The 22,043-nt window shown below is 33.6% G+C and overlaps 2 protein-coding genes across 3 annotated transcripts; one reads left to right on the top strand and one right to left on the bottom strand.

Annotated features, from left to right (window-relative positions):
• Positions 1 to 53: 53 nt before the first annotated feature.
• tpk2 (thiamin pyrophosphokinase 2) lies at positions 54 to 12,775 on the top strand. 2 transcript variants are annotated; one of them, NM_001045397.1, is given in 8 exon segments: positions 54 to 252; positions 1,771 to 2,009; positions 5,630 to 5,693; positions 5,780 to 5,910; positions 8,655 to 8,773; positions 9,187 to 9,319; positions 12,141 to 12,237; positions 12,361 to 12,775. In NM_001045397.1, coding segments are annotated over 8 exon segments (894 nt in total). In that variant the 5' UTR covers positions 54 to 188; the 3' UTR covers positions 12,408 to 12,775.
• rhoaa (ras homolog gene family, member Aa) lies at positions 12,591 to 21,817 on the bottom strand. Its single transcript, NM_213137.1, has 5 exons — positions 21,763 to 21,817; positions 18,590 to 18,745; positions 16,380 to 16,500; positions 16,163 to 16,293; positions 12,591 to 14,317 (listed from the first exon to the last, which is right to left on the bottom strand). The coding sequence occupies exons 2-5, from the start codon at positions 18,743 to 18,745 to the stop codon at positions 14,144 to 14,146; spliced, it is 582 nt and encodes a 193-aa protein (NP_998302.1). The 5' UTR covers positions 21,763 to 21,817; the 3' UTR covers positions 12,591 to 14,143.
• Positions 21,818 to 22,043: the final 226 nt, after the last annotated feature.

Consider the following 22,043-nt stretch of genomic DNA (forward strand, 5'->3'; position numbering starts at 1 on the left):
CGCGCAGATCAAGAGACCCCGCCAGCCAATCAGCGCTCGCATCAACAGAACCCGCAACAATGGAGGCGAGCATGAAGCCCGTGGGTGTGTGACAGCATGTCAACGAGAAATCAACCACAAATCCCCCAATATGATAGTACACGCTTTCGGGACGGACAATTAACGGTTACACGTGTGAAATCGACAGGATGGCTTCGTGGTCGGAGAAAATGCTACAGCTTCTGCGTCGAATGAATAACTTTCACTTACCAGGTGGGGGAGATATAAAAATCTTATGACAGAGCAATACATATGCATGTGGTACAGTATGAATGCACGTCATATATGGGTCAAATGCCGTACTGAACTGTAAATGTACACAAGACCCATTTGCAATGGTCATTTGTCAATAATGAGTTTTAGACTGTAACGTTAGTCATGACTATCAAAAACTCTTAAAATTAATGAGATTTTTAAATAGGAAACCCTAAACAGAGTAATGTTAATTTTTAAAAGTTATACACACTACTAGGTATTCAGAAATACAGTATATTGGCATTACATTGTAATAGTGGACATAACGAAATAACATTAATAACCGTGTGTTTTTAATGGTGTTGGAGGTAACACATTACAAGTAACGCAATTTGCGTAATAACATTACTTTTCTAAGTAACGAGTAAAGTAACGCATTACTTTTTAAAATTAAGCAATAATATTTAGGTTACTTGTTAAAAATAGTAATGCAAGTTACTTTTTACAGATTCATATAGTCACGGAAAACCTGAAAAAGTCATAGAATTTTGACATGGCATTTTTCAGGCCTGGAAAAGTTTTGGAAAAGTCATGGAAATTAGTTGAACAAATATCTGTATACTTGAATTACGGCTGTGCGATATTGGAAAAATCTGATATTATGATATTTTGTATTTCTGTGATATATATTGCGAAGTGAAATTTCACCTGATTTAACAGGTTTATTTGGATTGATTGGGGGGGATTTTGTAGAGAAGTGAATCTCAAATAATACATAAAAATCAATTATAAGTATTGATAAATGAAATATATTGAGAAGGGCAGAGGGTTTCTGAAGAATTACTGATTACTCCTTTTATTTTATTATGCATAACTTTACTTGTAAATTAACTATATATTATAATTAACTAATTATTGATTTTTTTTCTTTTTTAAATACATGGATGTGTTTTGTTGTTTCCGACATCCAGGAAAAATTTATCTAAAAAATTTATTTATAGAAAAAAGATACTCATTAAGGAGAGAAACCACTTTTTATTTTTGAGTGAACTATCCCTTTAAGACTCTTTAAAAATATTGTGTTCCTTTAGACCTGGAGGAGATAAATAAACTTTATCAATATTTTATAAAGGGAATTAAGCTTTGCGAATGCTTTAAGATCCTCAAAATACACATAATTAATTTTTTTACATTTTTATTTTTTTTTTATATATATATATATATATAAATAAATATATATATATATATATATATATATATATATATATATATATATATATATATATATATATAGTATGAATACACAACAGTCGGCGGTTATCATATTATTTATATTATTATGTTAAAGTATCTTTTTTGCAGCTTATGGAATTATAGTAAAATCAAATATCATGATAAAAAAGTCAATAATCATCTTAACTTAAACTTTTGATATCGTAATATGCATACGTTACCTTCATTTCTCTTCTTGCTTTATCTCTTCAGCATAGGCATGTGCATTTATTTACTTCACATCAGTGTTTTCCTTTACTTCAGGTTCCATTTTAGAGAGCTGTCTGCGTTTCGAGGTGGCTGGAGAGCAGGTTGGATGGATTTCCCCAAAAGTAGCATCAGTTCTTGGTCGTTTTCCTTCAGTCTTCAGACCATACGGGAGCGCAATTACCTTCTGCTCCAGTCTTGACACGTTTGCGAGCAGATCGGTGGCTGTGGACGAGGTCTTGCAGGAGCTCAGGAGAGAAGCTTCCTTCACCTGTCTAATAGGCTGGAGAGATGAGGTGAGACACTGTTGCACATCTTCATCCTTACTCCTTGAGCATTTACAAAGTCAGAATTATGAGCCACCTGTATATTTTTCCCATGATTTCTGTGTAATGGAAAGAAGGTTTCTTAAACACATTTCTAAGCATAATTGTTTTAATAACTAATTTATAATAACGACATGATGACAGGACATGATATTTTACTAGATATTTTTTAAGACACTAATATTCCACTTAAATTGATTTTTAAAGGCTTAACTAGGCAAGTTAGGGTTATTAGAGTTATCATTGTATAATGATAGTTTGTTCTATAGACTTTCAAAAATATTTTTGCTAATAAATAAATAGAGAGGGCAAGACTTTCTCCAGTGGAAAAAAAAAAACATTATATGAAATACTGTGAAAAATTCATTGCTCTGTTTAACATCATTTGGGAAATATTTTTTTAAAAGAATTTCACAGGAGGGCGAATAATTTTGACTTCAGGTGTAGGTATCTAATGCTTTCGAAGACAAACATAATGTGCACTATGCTTTAAAGCAGACATGCCCAAAGTAGGGCCTGCAGGCCAAAGTTGGCCCATTGTAACTTTTGATTTGGCCCACCATCCCATCTGAGAAGAGAGTTAGTATGATGGAGAGAGTTGGAGAAAAAATGCCTTTAACAGAGATTGATATTTCTAATTTGACGTAGCCTTTTTTTGTTTGTTTGTTTTACTGGGAAGCTACATAAAAAGCTAACTAAAAATAAATGTTGTTAATGAATCTGAGTTTTTAAAACATAAATATTGTCACTTGATGGATAGAGGACTATAAAGAAGACATCAGTGAGCAAATAAAAACAAAAACTACTAGTGTAACTCCAATCGGTTATAAATGAGTTTTTATTGTAATAAGTTCATTATTGACCTTATTTTAAAATGCGGATGTGCGCCTGTTTTCAGGATTGTTTTAGAACTTCTGATTTAGTCGCCTATGGGAGAAATGACTAGGAATAATTAACGGCAGAAAACGGTCAAGCTACTTGCTCTACAAATGTTTGATTAACTATACAGACCAACTAGAATAATATAATAAGGAAATATCAGTTTTACAACATCAAACAGCGAAACGAGCAGTTTTTAATGTCTAAAAATGAATGGAAGTGAATGAGACCGGAAGTCTCGAGTCAAAAAGATTGAAATGGCTGTGCCCGCTCGTCGACGAAGAATAAGGTGAAAAAAAATATATTGTATAGTTAATGTAAAGCATTGTTTTCTAGTTATTTTGAAATGTTATTTAATAAATAAGGAAATAACCCATGACATATATTGGCTCACTAGTTTGGCCGAAACCCAATCAAGTTTGGTTTTTGGCCCTTCATAAGAAAACGTTTGGCCATTCCTGCTTTAAAAGGATAGTTCACCAAAAACTGAAAATTCTGTCATCTTTTGCTTGTCACAAACCTACCTTGTAGCGTATGCTGCGCCGCGGTTTTCATATCTTGCACGTTTAAGATTTGAGGTAATAACATCGCCATGATGGTCAAAGAAATCGAAACATTCTTTTCACCCCAAAGCAATTTAATAGGGCAGTATAAAGACAAAATAACTTAATTCTTATATTTGCCTAATTTTTGCAGCCTAGGGCTATACTTCTCCCCATGTATTGTATCTTTTCTAAAACATACAGTATAGTGTAAAAGCATGTTTTCCTACTAAAAAAAAAACTAAAACAAAACAAATTACATTTTAATTGAACACATCACATAAGGTACACATACAGCATTGTCCTATCTAGTATTATCTAAAAAAATGCAATGCTGAAAATCTATGATTAAAGCACTACCCAGTGGTCAAAAGCTGCTGCCGCACATAGGTACTTCCATGGCGATGATAACAACAGCGACAGAGGAAACATTTTGAAGTGGTGACATCTGTATTTAACACAGAAGGAGAATTCTGAAAGAAATTCTGAAACCCTGTAACCACTGATTTCCATGGTATTTGTTTTTTCTACTAATGAAGTCAATGGTTACAGGTTTACAACATTATTCAAAATTTCTTCCTTTGAGTTCAACAGAAAAAAAGTTACTCATTAAGTATTAAAGCCACTTTTTATTTTTGAATGAAATATCCCTTTAAGACTCATATTGCGTTCCTTTAGACCTGGAAGAGATATATCAACTTTATTATCAATATTTTTAATACAGGGAAAATAATAGGGAATTAAACTTCGCAAATACTTTAAGATCTTCAAAATACATATCTTTTTTTTTTTAACAATGTGTTTATTGTTTTTGATTATACAAGACAGGTAACAGAAAAACACAATTCTATTTCGTCACAATTATTTCCCACCTCAACAAAAGAACATCACTCTCTTCTCCCCTATACAAATACACAAAAATCTCTTACAAGAGACAATTTAAATGCAAAACAAATATTGTTAGGTACCCAAAAACCAAGTATACATTACTGTACTTTACACATAAGTTACGTTATCCAGCAAAACAAAATGAAACACACACACACACACACAAACAAAAAAATAAAAATAAATAAATAAAAACACTATACTTGGTTACACTTCTTGTAATAAATGACCAATATTATTGTTGTTAATGTAGTTATTAAATGGCTTCCAAATGTCTTCATATTCATCCATTTGGTTTTTAATAAAATGTTACTTTTTCAATGGCCATACACTGTGCCATGGCATTAATCCAAGTTCCAATAGATGGTGGATCAGGTCTTTTCCAGCTAAGAGCTATCATTCTTTTAGCTTGTAATATAGCATAATCTATTAATTTGCGCTGCTGAAGATTTAATTTAAGGTTCTTTGGGTATAAATGTAGCAAAATCATTTTTGCATCTAGTGGAATATTCAAGGGTACAATTATCTTTGTAATATTAATCACTTCCACCCAAAAGTCTCTAATAATGTTACAAATCATTTTTACAGATTAATTTTTAAAAGAAATAATGATGTTAAAGTTTCAAATCTTTATCAAAAGGTCCAAGATATATGATTAAATATATTTTCAAATTAATCTGTAAAAAATGATTTTGCTTTTCAACTGTAGCACACTTAATTTTTTTTTAAACCACAGCAGCAGCATGAAAATTCAGTGTTTACACAATAAATTGCGTTAATTTTATTTTAAGTTTAAGAGTTTAAGATTGTTTATGTCATGTCGATGTCTTATTAGAAATAAATACGTTGGTTTCTCAAATTTGGACTCATTTTAAATCTGTTTATGGATATTAGATTCACTTTGTTTGCTTCATGTGTTTTTTGAAAATTGTTCTTGATAAAGTATTTGCAGTTATACCATGGTAATGGCATGGTAATATGACAAGATTTTTACATTCATTATTCATGAGAATAAACATAACATTTAAAAATAAAAACAGTATATCAATTAATCAAAACTACTATATATTAGAATATTTTAAAGTACTGGGCTGCAGCTGGAAGGGCATCGGCTGTGTAAAACATATGCTGTAATAGTTGGCAGTTCATCCCACTGTGGCGACTCCTGATAAATAAGGGACTAAGCTGAAGGAAAATGAACAAATAAATGTATAATATGTTTATACTTCAGTTAACCATTTCAGGCCCTTTAACATTGATCAGATTGTATTTTATATTTAGCAATATGCTGTGATGCCCAGGTATTGTGACCCTCCGCTGATGTACATGGAGAGAGCAGCTACAAGTATGTTAATGAAGTATTAATCTCATGCTTGAGTTCGGCTTTGTGATGGACAAGAGCCACTTAAAGCTGTTCATGAATAAACGCAGGTCTGTTTGGAGTGAAACGGTACGGCGTCCATGTCAATGGCTACACTCGCGACTCAAGCGGCAATCTCAACATGTGGCTGGCACGACGATCCCTGACCAAACAGACATATCCTGGGAGACTGGATAACATGGTAAATAATTCATTTAAACAGCTCATTACTAGTAGTGCTGTACCAAACAAACACCCCTAACTGAGTGAGTCGTCGGACTGCTTAAAACTATGTTTCATCTATTCATTTTTTACTCTTATTTACCAATTTATTTATAACCTAGCTTAACTTTTTTATTTTGATTTGTGTTTTTGTCAGAGGATAAGTTTGTTTTTATTTAATAAGTGAAGTTTTATTTTATTTTGAGGGGTTAGTGGGAAAATAAGAAAACAAAGTCTTGAATTTTTATTATTCTGTTATATTTATGCTACCATGGGGCGTTGCAGTGGCGCAGTAGGTAGGGCTGTTGCCTCACAGGAAGAAGGTCATTTTTTCGAACCTTGGCTCAGTTGCCATTTCTGTGTGGAGTTTGCATGTTCTCCCTGCGTTCGCGTGGGTTTCCTCCGGGTGCTCCGGTTTCCCCCACAGTCCAAAGGTTGAATTGAGTAGGCTAAATTGTCCGTAGTGTATAAGTGTGTGTGTGTGTGTGGATGTTTCCCAGAGATGGGTTGCGGCTGGAAGGGCATCCACTGCATAAAAACGTGCTGGATAAATTGGCGGTTCATTCCGCTGTGGCGACCCCAGATTAATAAAGGGAATAAGCCGACAAGAAAATGAATGAATGAGTGATATGCTACTATGTATGGCAGAAATTCTCAATCTCGGTCCTGGAGGTCCGCTGTCCTGCAGATTTTAGCTCCAACTTGCCTCAACACAACTGCACGGATGTTTCTAAAAAGCCTAGTAAAGCTGCGGTCACACTTGACTTTTCTCCCTATAGACTTCCATTCATACGCACGCGAATGCATCAGACCGTAAATGCAGGGTCATGCGTTAAGTTTCGCAGTTCGCTACGGTGCAGAGTTCAAGCTTGGTGAAAATAATCTTGTTTAATCTCACCCCTTTCCTTTTCGACAGAATAACAAGAAATTAAGCTGAAAAGAAAATGAATGAATGAATGAATGAATGACTGAATGAAATAAATACTGCTCTTTTTATTTATTTTTATAAAAATCCTGAATGATGTATGTTTTTCCACTGAAATATTAACCAGCACAATGGTTTTTAAAAACAGCAATAATAAGAAATATTAACTAAGCACAAAATCGCAATACTAGAATGATTTCTAAAAGATCATGTGATACTGTAGACTGGAGTCAATTATTATGCAGAAAGTTTAGATTCCTCATCATGAGATTAATTAGCACTTTTAATTATATTCATAAAACATTATTTAAGAGTTTACTGTATTTTTTAATCAAATAAATGCAACGTTTTGAGCATAAGATGCTCAAAAACAAAATCTTAAGAACTCCACACTTTTGAAAAATATATTTTAAGCGATTATATTAAAAGGTAAATTTGCTCACCCTCCAAACTGTTTCTGCTAAACACAAAAGAGGAGATTTTAACTAATATTGGAAACATTTTATAAAATATTTTCTTTCTGTTAAAAAAAAGTAAAGAACCTTAAACTGGTTTGGAACAAGCAGAGGCTGAGTAAATCAATTTTCATTTTTGGCTGAACTACTGCTTTAACATTTAAACAAAAATTAAAACTGTAATTGTGCATGTGTTTTATATGACTATTGTCAGCTTTTTGAAAAAAATTGTTTGTCTATTTAATGCCACATCAGCAACTTATGGCTATTTCTTGGCAAGATCAAAATAGACAAAAAACATATTAAATAATAACAAGTTCATGATTTAATAATAGATTATTCAAAATATTAATTAAAACATTAAATATGATTTCTCTGTTTGGTATATGATGAATAGCTTAAAATTTAAGCTGGACTTTTGCCAGCTCGTGTGTAGTGGAACACAAACACCAAAAGGTGCAAATATCAATAATGAAAATGTATTTATCAGAAAATACTTTGCCTTTCCAGTAATATTTATTTTTAGAGATATTGTAATAAAGGAGTTGTCCAACACTTATGTTCCTTTTTTATGAGAACAATTGTGTACCTTCATTTCAATTGTACCATAAAAGATACAGAACAGTATCATAAGAAGTTATTTCTGTACCATATAAGGTACAATCTTTACAAAGGTACAAAACTGCTCCTTAAGGAACATCATTTGTACTAACCTTTTTTCTGAGAGTGTGGGGATTAGAGCTGCACAATATATCATTTCAGCATCGAAATTGCAATGCGAGCATACACATCAGTCACATCACAAAGGTATGCAATGTCCAGTCCAAATTATAGTTGACCAGGAGCTACAGAATTGCATTTAATCACTGTATTTATATAGAATTTATATGATTTATACAAAAATAAATAAATAAATAAACATTTCTTTTTGTTTCTAGTCCAAATATCCACATTTCAAACCGAAAACAAGGTTATTTCACTTACCATACTGGCAGGTAATTTACTTAAAACTTTATTTTTGCTTTGTGATTATTCAATTTCTGCACCCGAATACTCCTAGACTCGTCAAATAAAGCGATTCAAACCATCTTGTGAAATTGTATTAATATCGCAATATTTATCGCGGAAAAATAAAATATTGGCGTATCAGATTTTTGTAATATCGTGCAGCACTACTGGGGACACATTTTTAAAAACATCCATCAAAGTGCTTTCAGTTTAAAACAGCTTTTAGAAGTACACTAATATATACGTGATCTCAAAGCTAATCACCAAAAGACTAAAATCCACAAGTCTGCTCTTTGGACTTAATGGGGTCTTTAAAGGATTTGATTTCTCACCCAGGCGGCTGGAGGACTGGCAGCAGGCTGTAGCGTAAGGCATACCATGGTAAAAGAGTGTGAAGAGGAGGCCTGCATCCCTCCAGGCCTGGCAGAGCAAGCGCGTCCTGTGGGTACAGTGAGGTGCATAATCCTTCTTTTCATTTCTATGCCACTATTCAGCTTCAGCAAAACTGCAAGCTATTACGAAGCACAAAAGCAATTGGGAGCTGGTGATTTCTATAAGGTTAAAGATGCATGTTGCTGTTGTTTTCTGTTTAGAGATACAAACTCTCTCAACTGCATTTCAAGAGAGACTGATTAACACAGCAGAAAGGCCAGAAATAGCTTCCAGCTGGCAGGTTTCCAGGGAAATATTATGTTCGCTCAAATGAGGATGACCAGGATTGGAGTTTAAGCGTCAGTGTGATCAAAGACATGCAAATGCCTGGATCATTTCTGCCTGGAAACTGTTTTACTATGTTTAGCTAAATTAAAAGAAATTTCACAATCTGGAATCTTCCTTTCATGCCTCTCTCTGTCTCTTTTCTGTGCAGCTACACCTACGAAGATGATGAAGGAATATTTCCGGAGTGTCAGTTCGTCTTTGATTTAGAGCTGCCTCTCAATTTTCAGCCTCACATTGGAGACGGAGAAGTGCAAGCGTTTTACTACTATCCAATAGAGAAGGTGAAGGCAACTATTGATTATAAATCAGTGTGTGAATCACTTTTTATGCTCACCAAGGCTACATTCATTTGATGGAAAACAATTTTTCAAGAAAGAATCCTTAAAGATGCAGTATGTTAGTTTGACACCCAGTGGTTCAAATAGGTATTGCACTCCTGGTTCAAAAATGCACTGAAGGTTGCCAGATTGATGACACCAACAGGAGTGTGCCTGATTTGCCAAAAGTCTGATTTAAGTCGTGTGCTAAATAAAAGAAACAGCACGCAATAGAAGAAATATTCTCCATATTTAAAGAAGTTTTTGTTCTAATCAATACCGGAAATTTATGTTTTGGAAATGGCTTCTATTTTTTGCAGCTGAACAACAGGATAAACTCACAATAATCACCCCATGTGCTTTATTCAGTGTTGAATGCTAATAATGTGAGTTTGAATGCCATTTTACATCACATTCATTGCCATATACTGAAAGCAGCAGCAGATAGTTCACCTCAGATCTTGAAAATATAATAAACCGTTTGAAATATCAGGATGCTTTCATACTAGCACCTTTGGTCGCCACCGAGGTTCGTTTGACGTCAGTGTATGGTACGTTTAGCTAGCGTGATTTTTCTTCTGAAACCGGGTGCGCACCTGTAAACTGTACCCGAGTCCGCCTGAAAGGTGGTTTGGGGTACAGTTCACGTGAACTCTGGTCCGGTTCACTTCTGCTACGACTGCAATCGTATCAAATGAAGAAAGTGAACCTCAAACTGTTCAACAAACTATCATTTTCATAATGTTCATTCGTGTGTGTGTGTGTCTGTGTATCACGTACTGTACATTGGTGAAAAGCGAGACTGAGCCAGGGCAAACACAGTAGCCCCTTCACACATACAGACCTTTCCGGAAAATTGACGGCAGTTTTCCGGAAATGTCTGTATATGTGAACAGCAATTTTGTTCGGGCAATTTTCCATAAAAAGATGTTGTAACATTACGGTAATTTGCTGGAATGCTGCGCTGTGTGTACGCAAAGGGAAGATAGAATGCGCTGACGTAAGCCGTCTACTTTAGCCAATCAGAACACTCCGAATAGCCTTTGAATAATTTCCAGACACAATTAGCTACTAGATGTTAGTCAGACAACATTTCTATGTTCCTTCTTAATGCAAGCTGTGTAAAAAAAAAAGATCGATAAAATGCTTATGATAAACTGTTGTTTGTTTACCTCTAAGTTCTGACCCGTGTGTATGTGAAGCAGCCGGTGAGCGCCGCCAGCACACACACGTAATTAGTAAATCTCAACATGCGAAAGTGTTCCTCCATATGTTTCATCGAAGTTGTTTACAATACTTATCCATCTACAGAGTGTGTAATGTAGTCAATATTTACAAATACATGCGCAGCTGTTTGGAGGTTATTTCTGGTTAATGATTTTAGTTTTGGAATGGATGTGTGAATGGTCTTTTCCGGAAAAATTCTGTAACATCCTTACCTGTGTCAACAGCGCTTTTTAAAAATTCACCGTTAAAGTCGTTCTGGACATTTTCCGGATATTTACCGGTATCACTGTGTAAAAGGGGCTACAGATTATGTCTGCTTGTCTCCTCCAAAAACAGCTTCTGCAGAAATCGCGTTATGTTCAGAACGTTTATAATATTTTTGCGGCAGATAGACGTGAGCCGCTTTCTGTATGTCTAAAACCAAAAGATTCAGTAAGAGCAAAATGACCGCGATGTACAGACGTCTTTCCTTTTTGCCGCTTTGCTTTCGTGTCCGTCACCTAGCAACAACCGTACACACAACAGCAGCTCGATGACGCAAGCGTACCGGGGTTCAGAAGAAAAAAAGACAGTGTGAACACAAACCAACCAAGAGAGTGGAAAGGGGGGTCAATCGAACTTGCATACGGTCTTGGCAATTGAACCAAGTGTGAAAGCACCCTCAGTTATCCAGCAGGTACATATAATGATGTTAAAGAGGTTTAATGAGTATTAATTAGTCTATAAACCTTACCATTTCGTTGGAGTGCAGTGAGGGCACTATTCACTATTTATAGTACACTCTCAGAAATATCGGTTCAGGAGCTGTCACTGGGGTTGTACCTTTTCAAAAGGTACATATGTGTACCTGAAGGGTCCATAATGGTACCTCAAAGATACTTTCTAGGTACATTTGGGTACTAATATGCACCTTTGAGGTACCATTGTGGACTCTTTGGAGAGTGTAGGAACAAATATCTATTATGGAAGTCAGTGGCTGCTGTTTTCTACATTCATCAAAATATCTTCTTTTGTGTTCAACAGAACAATTGAAGACAACTGGAGGATGAAGGAATGATGACAAAAGTTTAATTTTTTAATGAACTATAACGCAGCTCAACCTTTTTTGAGCATTGATGCTTATAACTGTCCGCTTGTTAGGTTGTGACTTATGAAACACTGTTTCCGGCTACAAGCCACTACTACTACGTGTGTGACGTCACACTTAGCAAGTGGATTATGGACCATAGTGTTTGTTTTTCCTACTATGAAAGTCAATGGTTATAGGTTTTCATCTTTTTTTTTTTTTTTTGCTCAACACAATAAATATACGCGTAAATGTTAGGAACTACTAAAAGGTGAATAAATAATACATTTTATTTATTTAATTATCGCTTTTTTAACTTTAAGAGCATTAAAATATTATTATTCCAAACATTTAACCCAAAGACCAAACGGTATTTAACCTCATCTGTAGAAAATGTATACGACATCAACATAACTATAAATAAATAGTGACATGGCAAAATGTGTGCACTTTCCTAACCTTACCCCATTTTCTGCTGTGATGTTTTCTCAGGTTAAAGATCTTCTGGTCAGTGAGGAGTTTAAGCCAAACTGTGCCATGGTGGTTCTGGATTTCCTCATCAGACACGCCATTATCGAGCCAGACTCAGGTTTGTTGTACACTGGAGAATCACCTAGTAGAATTTGATAGTGTTATCTATGCAGTTTGCATTTAAACGAAAGAAAAAAAAATCGAACATGAAGGCTTTAACTTACGTTTCATGTCATTTCAGAGCCATATTATCACGAATTTGTGGCTGGTTTGCACAGATCACTGTGAAGACTGACTGGTGGTGCTAAGACCTGTGTGAACCTTCTACCGTGTGGAATTTCTATCTTTTACCTCGACTTTAAAAAAATGTAAGCATGTGAAGCTGAAGACCGTGTCGAGCTGGTGAAGAAATGAGGTAATTTATGCAAACGTCATCCGAAGAAGAAACACAAAATAAAGACCCATGCAAAGTTACCCTATAAGAATTTATTTTTTCAGTACAATTCAAATGAGTCTGTGGAAATCCAAAGATGCACTGGTATACAAAAGATAATTGACGCATCAAAGGCTTTTTCTCTTACAATGAAATGCAGAATCTCTTCTAAGAAATGACTTGCATTTAATAATATGGCATTAAACAGCTCTCTCTCTCTCTCAGTCACATTTTTACTATCTTTTGTCCTTCTTTAATTCAATTCTAAGATACTAGAATTTGTAAAATATGCAAAAATGATATAGTATAAGCCAGTAGAATTTCACAAAACAAAAAAACATAAAAAATGCACAGTACTGGAGAAGAAAGAGGGGAATAATAAAAAGACATGGAGTGAAAATGGAGGGAGCTTCTCATTTATACAGTGAGATAAACATATATTTGATTTCTGCACACCAAATAAAAGCCTGTCATGCAGGCAAAGAGTAATACGGGGTAAATTACATTACTGTCACCTATGATAAAAACGTATCTATATATATAAATATATATATAGCCAAAATCAAACAGTGTCTGACAGTCAACATACAGAGCTGCAGTTCTGCTTGGAGCTCCACGAAGGCTGATTAACCCAAAATTGTTTTTGTTTTTTTGTTCTTTTTTTTAATTACAATACATGAGCAAGCACATAAAATACTCACAAAAAGGTGAATTAGTATGATCATTGCTTAATGCATCTTACTTAGAATTTTATAGGCAAATGGCAACAAAGTACAAGATATACTTAACTGGAATAAAGAATTGTAAGACTACTACTACTTTCAGCTACTTTAAACCAGCGATTAAACCGTCGATTCTGCGACAGGACAGGAGGGCACAGAGGAACCAGTTGTGTTATCAAACAGTATTAGCGTGTTAATGCAAGAAAAAAATGTATATATATCAGAAAATCAGTCATGAATGTTTTACATAAGACGGCACTGGGTTCCTGGGAGGTTTCTAAGGTAGTCAACTAGAGTATTACATTGTGCGCCAATGTCTTGATCCAAAAAAACAACTCCCCGCTTGACATGTAGCATAAGCGATGTAGGGTAGTAACTAATGCCTTTTACACCCTGAATAATGCATTTACTGCCAAAAAAGGAATCTATTTTTTTTAGACCAAGTTCTTGCTTACAGTGCTGATCTTCTAATCAAAGGGGCCAAAGAATACATGGCATTTAATCCCACCTCGAACGCAATCACTGTGAACCCACGTCAATCTTTACTCTACAAATACGCTATCCTTGCTCCGTGATCAATCAGTCTGAAGGCTTTAAGGTCAACTAATCTTGATTTGAAAGAGGACTGATGGCCTTTTGTGAAATGTTTAAGTCCCTTTTGTTTGCCGGTGCAGCTGTCCCTACTATCTTCTGTAGTTTCTTTTGGCCTGGATTGAAAATGACCCTCCCTGAACCCCCGAGTACATAATTAACACTAGGGGCTGTTTCTTCCCTCTATTTGCGAACTTTTAGAGCTCTTTCATTTTCCTTGGCCGTGTTTGGTTACCCCTTTTCCCTCCCTCGTTCTTCTCATTTTCCACTTGTGTTCTCTATAGCAAAGCGCAGGCATTCTTCTTGCCACGTTTCTTGGCTTGGAGCGCCGCTCTTGTGGCCATTTCAAACACTTCCCTCACGCCCTCCTTAGTTTTAGCTGAACACTCAAGGTAGCCGAAGGCATTGATGCGATTAGCCATGTCTCGTCCCTCCTCTGGTTTAACTGGTTCCTGTTCAGAAAGCAAACCATTTACAGGGCATTAGTACACTTCAATAACTCTAAACAATTAAATAACATTACAAAACAGTGCAACAACCATTTCTTAGTAGTTTTTTCTGCATGTATCTATGCGTGTATGTGTGAAGTATAATATATATTATGTATTTAATATATGCATATATATGCACAATATATATTTAAGTACAGTTTGATGGCAAAATTATTAACCTTTTATTCTTTTTTAATTATTTATCAAGTGACGTTTAACAGCAAGGACATTTTCACAGTATTTCCTATTATATTTTATCTGCTGGACAAGTTTTTTTCCTTTATCTTCTGGACAAGTTTTTTTCTTTTAGTTATGCTGGAGTAAAAGCAGCTTTACTTTTATATATATATATATATATATATATATATATATATATATATATATATATATATATATATATATATAAAGTTTTAAGGTTAATATTATTAGCCCACTTAAGAAATAAAATATTTTTAGATTGACTATAGAACAAACTACTGTTGTCCTAATAGAACTTGTATAGTTAACCTAAATAATCTAGTTAAGCCATTTGATTGCTCTTAATATAGAATACTATTGTCTTACAAAATAACTGTAAAATACAGTAAAACTGTACGTACTGTTATACATTAGTTAATAAAATGATTGTTTAAGTATTATAAAAAATAAGAATATATAACAAGTCTCACACTTATCCTATATGTTCTGTATATGGGGTATCTACAGTAATCAGAAAGTGAATCCAATAACTTTTAAGACATTAAGACTCTTTTGATACAATTTAAGACCTAATCAACACTTAAGGTTTTAATCGGTGCAGTATATATACTAAATACTAATGGTAAGAAACTAATCCTAAGCTAAATATTTTCATATACTAAATAAAAAGGCTAATAGGTTGCACCTATAGTGTTTCACTGTTTACTGCAGTAAGCAAAGCAAAATTCTTTGTATAAAGACTTTAGTATACTGTTACACAATTTAATACCTTGTAAAATAGCATTTAGGCTTTTAAATATTTTTTAAGAGCCTTAATCTTTAATACTTTTAACAACCACGTGAATACCCTCTAATAATATGAAATTTATTAAAAATAAGATTTTGCTCTGGGGTAAGATGGAGGAGGAGGCATTAAAGATGAATACAAAGGATCCCGATGAACTCTAGAAGTCCTGCAAGAACACTTTCTTTGCCATTCCAGATGACTTTATTAATAAGTTATCTGAGTCATTGCAGAGATGTATGGATGCAGTCCTCCAAGCTCATGGGAGTCATAAACAATATTAATTCTTTTTCCACTGCACCATGACTTTATATTCTATACTGTACATTATTTCTGTTAAGAGACAAGACTTTTGTCTTAGCAAAGTCAGACCTTACTGTCCTAATTAAATAATTAAAAGTCAAGGCATGATCATATTTTATTTTGGTAAAATAAGCACAATCTAGAGGCCTTTGCCTTTCATATAAGCCACTTCTAATACCTAATGATCAACAAGAAGTCAAGTTATAATTTGCTGTTTCTATACTTAACTGTTCCTAACTTGGATAGGCGACAAGACTTTTGTCAGGTAGTGTACACTTCTGTCATTTTAAACATAATTTAAGGACTCGTGATATATTCTGCATTCTAATCCCTATAGAGCATGTCACATGAGTAATAAATGCAATAAATACTGTTGTCATGTGCTCAAAAACCATTGGCACACTGTCGGTATGTCTTACTGTAATATTAATTAAACAATATTTAATTTAGTATTAAACCTCTTTTAATTAATTAATTCGTTAAAATATACAAAAATTTGAAAGTATTGAAAGCTCACAAACCTGTTTCATCTTCTGCAGCTCCCGTCGAGTGTGCTCGTCATTCCGTAAATCTTTTTTATTACCCACCAGTATTATTGGAACATTAGGGCAGAAATGTTTTACTTCTGGCGTCCATTTCTCTGGGATGTTCTCTGCATGAGTATAAGATGGTTTTCAATAAAGTGATCACAGCAGTTCAGTCTTGGCCTTATATAAATGAATATTAAAGATATCTCACCCAAACTGTCAGGACTGTCTATGGAAAAGCACATAAGGATGACATCAGTGTCTGGGTAGGACAGGGGCCTCAGCCTGTCGTAGTCCTCTTGGCCAGCTGTATCCCATAGAGCCAGTTCCACCTGACAACATCACAAATGAAATAAAATATCACAGGGTTTCTGCAGGTTTCACCAACTTAAATCTAAATTTACGGATTTGTTTCAAATATCCTAGTTAGAAAGGATTTTCACTTGAAAATTTTTTCATCAAAAAATTAAAATGAATACATTCAATAATACAATAATAATAATTTAGTTTGAATATGTTTTGTATTCACTTTCAAATATATCCATTTACAAACCCTATTACCCTTACCAAGAATATAACAAAACGTAGCTGTCAATTACTTCAGTCTACAATAGTAATAATTTAATAATGAAAAAATATATAGGTCAAGTCAGTATTCTCAGCAGTAAATAAATGAAGAATTTAAGCAAATGTTACTGTAAGGAAAGTAATTAGATGCTATTTTTTAAATAAAACGTTAAAAGTTTTATTGTGAAGGACTGTTGGTGATTGTATAGGTGTTAATGGCCAGATTGGGCAGCTATACATGAACAAAGAAAAGACCTGTTAAAAAAAGATTTAAGACTTACAACACAATATTTCTGTATATTTAAGACTTCTTAAGGCCTAAAAATTAGCTTTTGAGATTTAAGACTTTAAGACCGCGTGTACCCTGTAATATATTCAGCATAGTTTTTTTTCTGCAAAAAAATTTGACTGTATTATATACAAAAATCTGAATATTTTAGAGTCTTGTTAACATGATACTGTTTTCAAACTCAAAGAAACTCATACTATTTTATTAAATACAAAAAAAAAATACAACTTGTCTTGAAAACAATGTCAGGTGCTTTGTGTCACAAATGTGAGTATTTGATTACAGAATTCTATTCCTAAGTCATTTTTTTTTCTAAAATTCTACTTGCATTTTATATGTATTGTGACACTAGTGTTCAAAGGTTTGGGGTCAGTAATGGATTATGAACTTATTCTAGCATGGGCAAATAAAACTGTTTAAAGTTCACAGACATTTACATTATAACTATAATATAATTAAAAATAAATTATGTTGTTTTGATCTTCCCTCTTTAAAGGTTTTAGAAAAAAGGTATGAGGGTTTCTGCAAAGCCTTAACACTGATAAAGGCTGGAATATACGTCTGCTAAAAAATTTAGCTTTGTGTTACGGTAATAAATAACATTTTAACATGAATTAGTGCTGTAAAAATATAGTGATTAATCACATCCAAAATAAAAGCTTGCATTTAAATAATGTATACATACAGTTGAAGTCAGAGTTAATAAACCATCTTCGAACTTAATTTCTTTTTTAAATATTTCTTGTTGATGTTTAACAGAGCAAAGAAATTTTCACGGTATGTCTGATATTTTTTCTTCTGGAGAAAGTCTTATTTGTTTTATTTCATCTAGAATAAAAGCAGTTTTTATTATTTTTTTTAAACATTTTGAGGCCAAAATTATTAGCCCCTTTAAGCTGTATTTTTTCGTCAGTCTACAACAAACCATCATTGTACAACAACTTGCCTAGTTACCCTAACCTGCCTAATTAACCTAATTAACCTAGTTAAGCCTATAAGTTGCCCTTTAAGCTATATGGAAGTGTCTTGAAAAATATCTAGTCAAATATTATATACTGTCATCATGGCAAAGATTAAATAAATCCGTTATTAGAGATGAATTATTAAAACTATTATGTTAAGAAATGAGTTCTCTCCTTTAAACAGAAATTGGAGGAAAAAAAAACTTTTCACATTTTTCACAGCCTGTTTCACATTTTCAAATTTTTCTCATCCAACTTTGGTTATGTATAGTTATTTCACTTGAAAGGCAATGAATAAAACCTTTCCGTCACTATAAATGTAAAATAATTGAGCCTACCAACAGGAGCAAATTTTAGAAGAAAATATCAAATGGCTTTTTGAGGGTTTTAGTTACTCATATTTCACAGATACACACAATGTTGTTAGCACAATTACAATAAAACATATTCATTAATGATAAACCATGCATAAAAAATACAAAAAAGAAGGAAGAACACTATTAAAATGTTTGTGAACAATCTGAGGAAGTTACTTTTTGCAAAAGTTCACATTGTTACAGAGAGATGGTGATTGTGGGATGGCCGTTTAAGAGATAATCTCACCTGTTTTGAATCCACCTCAATATCAGCGACATAGTTCTCAAACACTGTGGGAACGTAAACCTCAGGAAACTGGTCTTTACTGAAAACGATGAGTAAACACGTCTTTCCACAGGCTCCATCTCCAACGATTACAAGCTTCTTACGAATCGCAGCCATCTGTCACACAAAATGCAAAGATCAGCCAATAATTACAGGAGGCAGGTGGAAATTGTTCCTACTCTAGAATTGGAAACCATTTTTATTACATAAATCCAAACAGTCTGTCAATGCATGTGTGCCAAGATAAAAACGTTCATATGGAAAAATAATTCTGGAAATACTCATGATGTTATTTAGTGGGATACCCCTGCATTTTACATCAATAACAAGCTGTATATACTGTGCTCAGTATATGCAAGTAAACCCCTCACAAATCTATCTTTAAATTCATATTTTTAAAAGACATACAATATTATATTTGTACTTTAGATTAGTCAGTACTGAAGCCAAATCTGGAGCTTATTTAACAAAATAACAGTCCAAAAACAAGTACACCCAAAATTATGTTATAGAAAAATATTAAATACAAATTTAAAATAGAAAAAAAAATCAAGAGAAGCAAAACAATGGAAAAATGTAGTTGAATTTTTTAGGTTTAATATTGAATTGCTTGAATTTAATTGTATTATCTTCCAATTTCTAAATATGTTTGGCAACTTAAATATTATTTTAATAAATATATCCGTTTACTAAATGTTTTGTTAAAATGGATCAAAATACATTGTCTATATTCACTGAGAAATGGATAAAAAGATTCATTTTCAAAATGGGCTGTACTCAATTATGCTGAGCACTGTATAATGTCATGAATGCAAGCATCTGATAATAAGAGCCAGTTATATAGTTGGTTTGTTTGTAAAATGGCCTTGATAAAAATAATACACAGTGAAGCTTCCAAACAAGTGTTTAAATCACCAACGTCCTAAACAATCTAAATATGCGGATCACAGTTTTAGTATATTTTTCAGAATCCATTCAACTGTAAGCATAACTGAATATCACTTGCTATCATTTTATAAAAGCCAGTTATAAGCTTTTATGTAAGTCTTAGTGGGTTTGTTAGAAACAAAAAAGAACAGTATGAATTACATTTTAAGGCAGAGCAAGAATTTTTTATTTATTAAGGTTTTAAAGTGTTTTTAAGCTCTTGTTGTTTTATTTTTGTATAAATGGCAACTCTTTTTTTTACTTTATTTAATATTGCTGAGTAATTACATATAATCTGAATCAAAATAATATTCTAAAAACAATATTCAATTGTCGATTAATTGAATTTCAACTTGTTTACAATTAAAGAACGATTATTAAATGTATTAATTTTTTTCCCCTCATAGATCATTGATTTTACTGATTCACTGGTTTTGTACAGTAAATGTGCTCACATTACAAGTCAGAGATTTCTGAATGAAGGGTGCATTACCTGATTTTAAAATAATTGAAAGAAACACACACTATCTACTATCTATGATTATTTATTGAACATCAATGTTGAACAACTAAAATTAAAACACACACTGCCTAAAATGAACAGGCAACTTTTCTCCTTATAAAAAAGTGAAAATAAATAATTTACACTGCTGAAAAAAAATGTATTTCAATTTTTTTCATATTAAAAGTAGAAAACAAGCAGCATCGCATCTAAATAAAATAACCTGTATAACCTTCTGTATATCCTGTAAATAGTATTTTAAACAGTGTATTTCTTGAATCTTCAGTAAACAGATATTTTGTAAATAATAATAATTTTATTGTAATAAAAAAATATGCCATCTTAAAGCATCTCGGACACAGCTTCCAATCATCATCTATGTAGTGCAAACTTGTGGTTACATTTTGAAAGGTGCACGGGTTTGCAACCGCATGAAGACTGTGCCAGATAACACCCGTGCGTTCAATACAGAAGTATAAATTAGCCTTAACAGAGCGGGGTCACATGACTCCACACGTGGTAGGGGAAGTTATTAAAAAAAATTGACCTGGAAATTTTTTTTATAGATTATTGGTTCTGAATGTCGATGACTTTGATTAATCACTCAGCCCTACTCATAATGAAATACCTTTTACGATGATTACATTATTATTATTTACACTAGTAACCCCATTATGTGGTAAAAAAGTACTTATATTTTATTTTAATAGTTAATCTGATAAATTACCAATTTTATTAAATTAACTACATTAAGAAACTGAATACGAATATCAACATATAATTTGTAATCTACAACATGTAATTTGTAATATAATCAGTAATAGGCTGCAATTACAAAGTAATCTACCAATCACTCTTTAATAATCAAACATCAATTCAATTATTTATATGCTTAATTGCATATTGTCCAATAATAACAGGTAATTCTGTCTAATTTAGTATTTTAAATAAAAAACTAACAAAATCAATTTCTGAGACATTTCAATAATTTGTACATTTGGTTCTTGTGTCATTTCAGCATTGCAGCATCAACACACACAGCTCCCAGATGCTGTCACAACACACCGCACCCTACTCAATACACTGATCAATGCCAGCAAAACACACACCAATGCAATTCACATTCATTTACTCTCACTACAAATACATCCGCCTGAAGACTGGTCAAGAACACAAGTGACCACTATTGTAGATTAGCATAACATTTAGCATGTAGTTTACTTAACAAGACCGGAGGCATTAAGCAGCTGTTTAAACGTCTGTATATTGCGGTAGTGTATAACCTAGAGGTGTAGACTAGAACAGCCGCATGTCTGCGCCAAACTGGATCAGTCCCCGGTTTACTCCCTATGCTAACTGGGACGCTTCCTCTCACGCCCTAATAAGTGTGAAATGAGCCTCGTTTAAGCATAGATTCGATATGGTCCACAAGTCAGCACTTGTATTAAACTTTCCAGACCTGTTCGACTCGCAATGGTAGGAGTTTAATGCGAATATCAACTCGTGTTCGGCATATTGTTGTTCGTCCGTTTCCGTCATCACACTTAGCCTATTAGCATTGAGCTAGCCACCTATAAACGGCACCTTTTAACTCACTTAAGCGCTTTTTAAAAATGCTGGTCGGCGGTATTCGGGGTACAACATATATTAAACTCATAAACATATTGATGCTAAGTTCCAGAGGTGTTTATGTGCGTGTATTTACCGTTTTCGTTTCAGATGTCCTCGCTTTCTTTATCTTTTCCTGTACGACCCCAAGGCCCCGCCCCGCAGACGGTGCCACGCCGCTAGGACACGCCCACTCGTACTTGTTTCGCACCAATCAGAGGCAGAGAGAATGCAATGACGTTTATGAGAACAGCAATAGTTGATAGATAGATAGATAGATAGATAGATAGATAGATAGATAGATAGATAGATAGATAGATAGATAGATAGATAGATAGATAGATAGATAGATAGATAGATAGATAGATAGATAGATAG

Source organism: Danio rerio, chromosome 8, assembly GCF_049306965.1.
Source record: "Danio rerio strain Tuebingen ecotype United States chromosome 8, GRCz12tu, whole genome shotgun sequence".
Taxonomy (NCBI): Eukaryota; Metazoa; Chordata; class Actinopteri; order Cypriniformes; family Danionidae; genus Danio; species Danio rerio.